This window comes from Saccoglossus kowalevskii, chromosome 20 (genome assembly GCF_978046115.1).
Source record: "Saccoglossus kowalevskii chromosome 20, keSacKowa6.1, whole genome shotgun sequence".
NCBI classification, from domain to species: Eukaryota; Metazoa; Hemichordata; class Enteropneusta; family Harrimaniidae; genus Saccoglossus; species Saccoglossus kowalevskii.
In genome coordinates, this window is record NC_140660.1 from 11,563,458 (window position 1) to 11,574,337 (window position 10,880).

Genomic DNA, 10,880 nt, shown 5'->3' on the forward strand with positions numbered 1-10,880 from the left:
CAGCAGTTCATCTCAAAAAAGCATTTTGACCAATAGCATTGCAGCAGCTCATTTAAAAAAAGCATTCTGACCAATAGCGTGGCAGCAGCTCATCTCAAAAAAGCATTTTGACCAATAGCATGGCAGCAGCTCATCTCATAAAAGCATTCTAACCAATAGCATGGCAGCAGCTCATCTCAAAAATGCATTTTAACCAATAGCATGGCAGCAGCTCATCTCAAAAATGCATTCTGACCAATAGCATGGCAGCAGCTCATCTCAAAAAAGCATTCTAACCAATAGTATGCCAGCAGCTCATCTCAGAAATGCATTCGGACAAATAGCATGGCAGCAGCTCATCTCAAAAAAGCATTCTGACCAATAGCGTGGCAGCAGCTCATCTCAAAAAAGCATTCTTACCAATAGCATGGCAGCAGCTCATCTCAAAAATGCATTCTGACCAATAGCGTGGCAGCAGCTCATCTCAAAATAGCATTCTGACCAATAGCATGGCAGCAGCTCATCTCAAAAATGCATTCTGACCAATAGCGTGGCAGCAGCTCATCTCAGAAATACATTCTGACCAATAGCGTGGCAGCAGCTCATCTCAGAAATGCATTCTGACCAATAGCATGGCAGCAGCTCATCTCAAAAAAGCATTCTTACCAATAGCATGGCAGCAGCTCATCTCAAAAAAGCATTCTTACCAATAGCATGGCAGCAGCTCATCTCAAAAATGCATTCTGACCAATAGCATGGCAGCAGCTCATCTCATAAAAGCATTCTGACCAATAGCATGGCAGCAGCTCATCTCATAAAAAGCATTCTAACCAATAGCGTGGCAGCAGCTCATCTCAAAAAAGCATTCTGACAAATAGCATGGCAGCAGCTCATCTCAAAAAGCATTCTGACCAATAGCATGGCAGCAACTCATCTCAAAAATGCATTCTTACCAATAGCATGGCAGCAGCTCATCTCAAAAATGCATTCTGACCAATAGCATGGCAGCAGCTCATCTCAAAAAAGCATTCTTACCAATAGCATGGCAGCAACTCATCTCAAAAATGCATTCTTACCAATAGCATGGCAGCAGCTCATCTCAAAAATGCATTCTGACCAATAGCATGGCAGCAGCTCATCTCATAAAAGCATTCTGACCAATAGCATGGCAGCAGCTCATCTCATAAAAGCATTCTTACCAATAGCATGGTAGCAGCTCATCTCAAAAAAGCATTCTTACCAATAGCATGGCAGCAGCTCATCTCAAAAAGCATTCTGACCAATAGCATGGCAGCAGCTCATCTCAAAAATGCATTCTGACCAATAGCATGGCAGCAGCTCATCTCATAAAAGCATTTTGACCAATAGCATTGCAGCAGCTCATTTAAAAAAAGCATTCTGACCAATAGCGTGGCAGCAGCTCATCTCAAAAAGCATTCTGACCAATAGCATGACAGCAGCTCATCACAAAAAAGCATTCTAACCAATAGCATGACAGCAGCTCATCTCAAAAATAACTTCTTACTAATAGCATGGCAGCAGTTCATCTCAAAAAAGCATTTTGACCAATAGCATTGCAGCAGCTCATTTAAAAAAAGCATTCTGACCAATAGCGTGGCAGCAGCTCATCTCAAAAAAGCATTCTTACCAATAGCATGACAGCAGCTCATCTCAAAAATACATTCTGACCAATAGCATGGCAGCAGCTCATTTCAAAAAAACCTTCTGACCAATAGCGTGACAGCAGCTCATCTCAAAAAAGCATTCTAACCAATAGCATGGCAGCAGCTCATCATAAATTATAGGAAAACAGGTATATTCGCTGGATTTTATTTTCACAGAACCACTCCTTCAGCAAAAATTAATTCCAAGCGAAAATAAAGCATTCTACAGTATATGAATGTTAACTCCTTAACTTATCTATGAATAATATGTGTGGAATCATGCCATTGAGAGAATGTTACTACATTATATACCTTTATTTTACAGTCTTGTTGCAAAGCCTATGAATATATGGGTTTTATAATGGAGAAGGAGCAGTCATACAGAGACGCAGCAATGAATTATGAGAAAGCATGGAAATATGGAAACCAGTCAAGTCCAACTATTGGTAAGGATTTTTGTCTTGTCTCAGTTTCCCCCAATTTATTAGTTCCCAGTGTGCTATCACTTGGAAACTGAGTTTTTTTCGTTTTTGTTGTCTTATTAATATATAAAATCTGGAGATTATTTACATCAAAAAAATTTGCAAAACATATCAACCTTGGAATCAATAAAGGTTACTGTTGTGTTGGGATTCCTTCCATCAATTAAAACTGATCAGAACAAATTTGTCCTGAAAATATCATTTTTAGATCACTACACAATTTTTGTTCAATCGGGTCGTTGCTTAAATTGAGTTCAATACACTTTGGTTCCAGGCCAAACTGAGTCAAATACACTTAGGTCAAATTGGGTCAAAAATCAAACTCAGTCAAATACATTTGGACAAAGGTCAAACTGAGTTCAATACACTTTGGTCCCAGGCAAAACGGAATCAGATATACTTGAGTCAAGCTGAGTCAAATCAAAGTCGAACTGAGTCAAATAAGCCTAGGTCAAAGGTTCAATTGAGTCAAATGCACTCAGGTCAATGGTCGATCTGAGCCAGCCACACTTCAGCCAAAGGTCAAGCTGAGCCAAATACACTTGGGACAAAGGTCAAACAAACTTGGGTCAAAGATCAAACTGAGCCAAACACACTTGGGTCAAGGGTCAAACTGAATCAAACACACTTGGGTCAAAAGTCAAACTGGGTCAAATAACACTTAGGTCAAAGGTCAAACAGAGTCTAATACACTTGCGTCAGAGGTCCAACTGAAGCCAACAACACTGGGGTCAATATTAAGCAAATATTAATAATTACATATTAAATAGTATTATACCCCACAACCCAGAGGGGAAAATATATATATATACTAGTGCCCGAATTAGGCCATGCAATATGTGTTTTATAACACATTACACGTTCATACTAGGAAGGTGCATAGATCGTCTGCCGTCTTCTTCTCGACGTCTGCTAGCGGTGTCCCGATTTCTTCACAAAACGATGTAAAGACGCTTATAGAAAACCTGATTGCGTCCTCCGTCTTCAGTTCTTTATTTCCTACTAGTGTGTCAAGTTCTTCTGAACTAAAGCTAAATCGTCCAGTCTTTCGAGACGGACCATCGATATCAGCGACCAAACTAGCAGACGACATATTGGAAATCACATGATCAGGTGACGAGTGACGTCATCCCTGGGCACTAGTTGATGTACTCGTCTTCCTAGGGAACTAGTAATTTCCCTGGCACTACTATGGTAATTTAGTCGAAAACATGTGATCCTGTCTTGACCATTTACAGTACAGTATTAACGATTGATGTGTTATGATGTGAATTATTCCATGGTAAGAAGTACAGAAATAATAATACATTTGTAATGTCATTTCTTGTTTGCAGGTTACAAGTTGGCATTCAATTATTTGAAAGCTAAGCGATACGTAGATGCTATTGATGTGAGCCATAGAGTGCTTGCCGGACATCCAAACTATCCCAAAATGAGAAAAGATATACTTGATAAAGCAAGAAGTCTCCTAAGAGTCTGAATGAAAAAAAAGATATGATGTTGACAGTTGTAGCAATTTTAATGCTTGGATTTAATTTCATTTAAATTTTTCATTGAAGGGTAAATCTGTAAAAATTAAAAATATTTGTCATTTGTTTAACATACAAATCAGTGAGAATACAGATTGTTGTTTTCAATAAATTGTAGGTCGTATATAAAGAATTATTTTTATATATCTGGCAAAGGAACTAAAAGAATTTAATTTTCTGTGAAAAGCTGTTTTTTTTTTTTGTATTTGCTCACATCGTGTTTGCATTCTTTTGAATATTCCATTATTTAGAGTAAACAAATTCCGGATTATTGATGTTATATTCAAACACTTTGTTTACATTGGATGCTGAAGCACTATAGCATGTGACCGAATAGGTGATTTTCCGTACAATTGCGAGATCTCGCGAGATGCATGAAAGACGCGCGTCGAACGTCTGCCGCAAAAATCAAACGATTTGATTTTGAACTAAAATTTCTTTATTTCGTAGCTTACATTGACCGGCCGATCTTCGACAGAGGAATATTGCTTCCGAATACCCTTACTTAATTGAAATTGTCTATCATCAAATGTGAACAGCACATTATTAAGCATGGAAATGTCCCCAAAATACTTTCGCGTTTGTCGAATCCCACGCGATGTTTGACGCCACTACGACGCTATGACCTTTGTTTGTCCTGTTTTTACGTTCGATTTCACGCATAACGCGTGATTCTCGCAGTGAACGGAAAATGGTCTATTGGATTCTGTCCATGATTGCGAATGTTCGCACGTCACAAAATATTTTGTTGTTGTCATTTTAAGCTCTTAAGATATTAATTTTAAGGTTAACATGAGAATACCGCAAAGTATGTACTCAGGCAGTACAGGATTGCATTGATTTTCGCTATACGTGGGATCATCGTGTACTGCCTTTGTGCATACTTTACGGTATTCTCATGATAATAAAAATGACTAAAACTTTGCTATCTAGACATATACAAAATAAGAGGATTTTAGAGTTTGCAAGAACAATTTTGCGACTTCTTTATCTTAACCTTCTCATCACCAGTTCCCTCTTTTCATCACAAATTCATAAAATAATCTTGTTTATAGTCTGCACTTTCATTTCAGAGAATTAGGACAAACTAGTCAAATTTTTTGAGTGAAAACTGAAAATTCTAGAAATATTGAAGATATATAACAAACAAGTGCTGAATAATTTGGTAGAGAAAGTCAGGTTGTGAAAACGTTTAGAGCTGGCGTTCGATGTGGGTTCCATATGAAAGTATACAATTGTTTACACATGCGTTCCATGGTGATGATGGTCAGTAAGGTCTCCAGTCAAATAGTAACATTCGCGCATATATAGAAGTGAAATCATCAGTCTATGAGTACCGGTAATCATTTTAGTATTGGTCATCAGTATGTGAGATTTTAAAATAAACTGTCAATTGTTTTTTTGTTTTGTCTTTAAATAATGCATAAAATAGCAATTTAACAGCAGTGACAACAATCTTATAATTTAATGGGACATGTTTTACATTTATCTTAATAATTTGGTCACAGTTTGTTTTCACACATGCCCTTGCATACCAATTATACACAATTCATTCACAAAGTATCAACAATTTGCAAAGACTTTCATGAAACTGTAGTTAAGTTTAAAGCGGGGGGAGTCGTCACCTGCGCATGTGTCAGATAACCATAGTGTGTCATTGTTTACAAACAAGCGTCTACCCATGAGCCTTTGCATTTTTACCGTGTGTTATCGTCGCTTGGGACTCAATTCGCACGCGTGCGCAGGTGACGACCCTCCCGCTTTAAGCATAAATACAGGGCAGAATTTGATACATTGAAAAAAAATGTTTACAAAGCTGCTCTCTGATTGGTCTGATTGTTGTGTGTTAAGATTGGATAGCCAATCAGAAACAATCTTGTAAAGTAGCTTCCCATTGACTTCGATCATACTCATAAATTGATCTTGGCTAACTGTATGCAATACATGCATTTTGAGAGATACTTCCAATTTGTAAATATTTTTAAAATATTGTCAAACAATTTGATATTTACTGTTATTTTCTTCACTGTCTATGAATATTTTGTGCTTGTACATATTTTAATATTAAATATGCATTGTGATATTAAATCTATTTCAAAATGAAAGAGATTTGATCGTTGTCATTTCTTTGATTACTACTAAGCCCCATTGGATAATTGCTACGTTTACACAACAACATTCTATCGAAGCCAAAAAACTGCTCCTCCCCCCAATTAACAGATTATCTCTAATGTGTTTACACGGTCGGGCTGAACAAGAGCGGGTATCTGCCATGAAAAGTGTTCTTAATTACGGAAACAACATGGCTGAAAACGAATTTGCTGCAGTGCTTGTATTGGTGTTTATTTTCATGGGATGATGTATAGTATTATCCTGTGTAGCAGAGAAGGATGAGAAACGATTCTGGACAATGTACTGGTGTTAAACAGGAATCAGAACAGCTAAAATATGCTAAATGTCTTACTGCCTATTCACAAAAGTTATTGCCATACAAATTAACCTTTTCCAGAAGAAACACGTTGCCATACTGTGACTGCTTCTATGATTTTTATCTTTGGTGTCTTTAATAGTTTCTTAAATTTCCATTGATCTATTCAGTCATTCTTTTAAAGTTTTTGACTCGTAATTTTATACGCCATTTTTCTGTTTCCTTTTAGCTATCAATCTAATGCAGTATTTTTTTACTCTGCCAAATGTATATTAGGGCGCATACAGCTTCGTCGAGCAAGAAATTGCAAAAGATGTTTCCTCCGCTATAAATGAAATTGATGACTGAGGGCATGATTTTGGCCTCATTTGTGTTTACATAGTCAGAGCCATGTCGGGCCCAATTCTGCCAAATAGATATTGGGGCGCATACAGCTTCGTTGAGCCAGAAATTATAAAAGATGTTGCCTCTGCTATAAATGAAATTGATAACTGAGGGCGTGATTTTGGCCTCATTTGTGTTTACATAGTCAGAGCCATGTCGGGCCCAATTCTGCCAAATAGATATTGGGGCACATACAGCTTCGTCGAGCCAGAAATTACAAAAGATGTTGCCTCCGCTATAAATGAAATTGATGACTGAGGGCGTGATTTTGGCCTCATTTGTGTTTACATAGTCAGAGCCATGTCGGGCCCAATAGGTGATTTTCCGAAAAATTGCGAGATCTCGCGAGATGCATGAAAGACGCGCGTCGAACGTCTGCCGCAAAAATCGAACGATTTGATTTTGAACTAGAATTTCGCAGCTTACATTGACCGGCCGATCTTCGACAGAGGAATATTGCTTCCGAATACCCTCACTTAATCGAAATTGCCTATCACCAAATGTGGACAGCACATTATTAAGCATGGAATTGTCCCCGAAATACTTTCGCGTTTGTCGAATCCCACGCGATGTTTGACGCGACTACGACGCTATGACCTTTGTTTGTCCTGTTTTTACGTTCGATTTCACGCATAATGCGTGATTCTCGCAGTGTACGGAAAATGGTCTATTCTATCAGAGCTCAACTCTGAAGGTCTATTGGAGCTGTACGTGGATACACAGCCGTTTTCGCTGACTCAAGCCACAAGGCTCCAATATAATGCTGTCTTGTATATGCAGCAAATATAGTTGATATATTGTCAGGGTTGTTTATCCGTACTTTAAAGTGTGTTAGTCGTCGCGCAGCGCGTGTTTGAATTTCATGTAAATAAACAATGTATTTTACACGCGTTGTATACGTCGCTATGAATCCCATATCGAACAGGACGCGGCACAACGACTGCCACCCTTTAACATATTGTAGATAATGTAAGTTGATATATTGTGGTGGTGTTTATGGTATTCTAATCCTATATTTTTATGATGCATATTTGGGCTGGAAACATTTTCTAAATAATTTCCTGACAGAGGGGAAAGTTCACAGAGGGTCGGCAAGGGGTATTTTCGTTAGCTGTAATCAATTGCTTGTATTTTCGTAATAATGTAATTTAAGTAAATAAAAAACGGAAATTCGTAGACATGGACAAGGTGTAAAATGTGATCAGCTATTTTATTCGTCTGTAATTTGTACAAAGATCTTATTTTTTGTAAGCGTATAAAGCATTTTTCACGCTGAATGCTGCTTCTCGTGCACAATCTCCGAGTCCAATTTTGATTCTTAAACACAAATTATAAAATATATTATAGAAATGTAAAATTTAATTAGCAATTTGCTTTATCTGTAAAGTGTAAAAACCTATTTTTTACTGAAAATTTGAACATGTCATTTTATTTCCTGTAAAAAGGTAAAATGCCTTTTTTCTTTCCTGTAACTTATACCAGCTACCCCCCCCCCTTCACAGGCATGAAGAAACCTGCAGTGATGTGTGAGATGTGAGAGAACCAGATCTCCGAATATTGCTCAGGCGATTGTACCTGGGCATTGTGGGATACCCATATACAAAGATGTACAGAAAAGTGCACCAACTTTTTGTCGGGAACAATTCTTGCAATTTTGGCGTGGCACCTCAAAAAATATCATGCGGTAACAAGGACCATGCGCCATCCTGCGGTAAACTATTGCCTGAGACTGATGGTGAAGAAATGCTCAAAAACCTATGAAGTCTGACGCGTGGGGGCGCTTGTCTAGCAGACCGTTGCGTGGTTACATGGCGTGGTTATGTATCCTGACAATCAGCCAATTATTCGTACCTCGGGGCCTCCATAATGCCACAGTGTGGAGGGATTGTGATAAAACGCGTAATCATTTCAGATAAATTGTTTACCAGTCAATAAAAATCACACATTGTAAAGCAGAGTTTGTTTTGTTACCCGTTAAAAGATCTACCCGTAAAATTGACAAATCGCTGCTTTATTTACAGGGGAGGTAAATCGTTATGTGAGTGCATAAACGGCGAAAGCATGCTTCCGCGGTAACATGGCTGCCATTTATACACTCAAATAGACACACACCAAAAAAACAAAAACAAGAAGGAGAGACTCTATGCAAGTCTACACCCACCCCTTCCAATAAAACTAATGCCAGAATATTAGTTTAGGCAAATAAATAATTATAACTCGTCAAAAATAAAATAAAATAAAATTTCCGAAAATAAATTCATAATATAAGCCGAGTATTAGATATACTAGTAAAATTGATGGAATGTCGTCACCTCCTCTCCCATTACCTGTCCCACATAGTCGAGGTGGCGGTCTTTATTGTCGCTCATTGTTTTTTTCTACTTACTTTACTCAACAATTTTCAAACTGGCACCAGGGATTGTCACACGCACGAGTCCGGTCAAGGGTCAACTGCGGACGTGACGACGACGGCTATTCTCCTTCCCCGAGTTCCTTGCGGTTAGATCACCGAAATTATATATTCGTAGAAACAGAACTCAGCCTGAGAGATTGATCGACGGCATGCTGTCACATGTACATCACGACAGCTTTAGAACACGGTTACTAAAAAACTACTGCTTTTTTAGTAACCGTGTTTAAAACAAGTAAATAATAGCAATCGCAGAAAAAAAAGTTTCACAAAGCTCAGGACATCAGTGCACGTTTTATTTTATTTGGATCTATTATTAAAAAAAAATAGTAAAATTACAATAAATATACAAAATAAAATACACGCCGTTCAATACATAAGATTTTAATCAGGTTGCACGTTCAAGGTTCTTTGATACAATTCCACTTTATCATGAGAGCATTCTGAGATTACAAAAAACAAGACAATTATTAATTTGAAAAACTACTATGCTCAAGTGACAATTTTATTATGAATATCATTTGTTATGTTCTACAATGTTTTTAAATATGTCTGTGTATATTGTACATTGTTCATTTTTTATTGTTTGTGTAATTGACCTTAGGGACGACGTCAAATGATCAATGTCGGATAAAAAACTTATTTCCTTTAGTTTGGGGGTGGGGGGATTTTGACCTCAAAAAGTTTCCATCCTACAAAAACGATTTTATTTTTTAATGAAGTCAAAAAAATCTTGGAGTTTTTGTAGTTTGTTTTTGTTTTCTATCCAATCATGGACAGAAATAACAGAAAAGGGAAAAAAACAGAAAAATGGTTTGGTTTGAATGTCAATCTGTGCGTCAAATGAGGTGCATTTGTAAAATCTTTTTACACTCACCCGACAACCAACTGCTACGCAATACTACTGTCCGATTATCAATTTGTATTTAATGGTGAATGTAGTCTGACGCCATGACCGATATTTATCAATTAAGTTTCAGTGAGGGTAGGGGGGTTGGAAAAAAACTAAAGGAATTAAGTTTTTTATCCGACATCGATCTTTTGACGTCGTCCCTTAGATGTTATATGACATATATTTCATTTTGTTTCAAATATTCTATTCTATTCTATTCTATTCTATTCTATTCTATTCTATTCTATTCTATTCTATTCTATTCTATTCTATTCTATTCTATTCTATAAAAATAAGGCGAAATTTATTTGCATTTTTAGTTTCGCTTCCTTTCTTTCTCTTTCTTTTTCGAGAGAGAGAGAACCGAAATATTTGCCGGTGTATCGTCCTACGAAAGTCGTTTTCTGCGCTCAGCGCCCTCTATTGACGGTATACAGCGCACGTGTGAACTTGTGCTTGATTAAATGCATTTAGTAATAATAATAATAATAATCTTTATTGTAATCGTATCCTTATTAGGATCTTGACAAAAGTGTACAATAAAGTATAGAAAAACAAGAAGAAGTAAAAATAAAAAAATAACATTAAACACATTAAATAAAATTAAAGTACAAATGGTCTATCGATACCCAAGGGCATGACTTTGGGCGGTGTCACTTATTTTTTTCAAGCGAACTATTGTCCCTTTGTCGCTGCCACATCGGCTATTCAAATACCGCCCTACTTATTATGAAAATAAATACATCCTTTTCCAAGGGTCTTCGCTTCGCAGTTGACAAGGAACCAATTTTTAAGGCGATGTTTTAAAAAATTGCCTTAGCGTACACAAATTCTATTTTTCGAAGGCCGCCAAGCCAAACTCTCCCTTTGGGCATCGAAGCCTTCGTTGCCCCTACGAATGGACCCCGCAGTTACGTGGTGAATTGGCCTTCAGTAAACTGAGCGTGCCCTGAGTATTAAACTGGAGAATATAGAACGCAAAATCGAAAACACCCCCCCCCCCCCGCTTATCTCACAGCACATGGAATGTGCTCATGCATGATATGAAATAAATATTTCTGACAGTATGTCATTATTATTTGGTCAAAGCTCAAATATAACCCGGACTCAAA

The 10,880-nt window shown here is 37.4% G+C and overlaps 1 protein-coding gene across 1 annotated transcript in view; it reads left to right on the top strand.

Moving 5' to 3' along the window:
• LOC100375115 (tetratricopeptide repeat protein 21B-like) overlaps window positions 1-5,759 on the top strand; it is a 79,092-nt gene extending 73,333 nt beyond the window's left edge. The window contains exons 30-31 of the mRNA XM_085494607.1: window positions 1,969-2,089; window positions 3,460-5,759. Of these exons, the coding sequence (XP_085350733.1) occupies window positions 1,969-2,089; window positions 3,460-3,605 (267 nt within the window). The 3' untranslated portion in view covers window positions 3,606-5,759. The remainder of the gene's footprint in view (window positions 1-1,968; window positions 2,090-3,459) is intronic.
• Window positions 5,760-10,880: the final 5,121 nt, after the last annotated feature.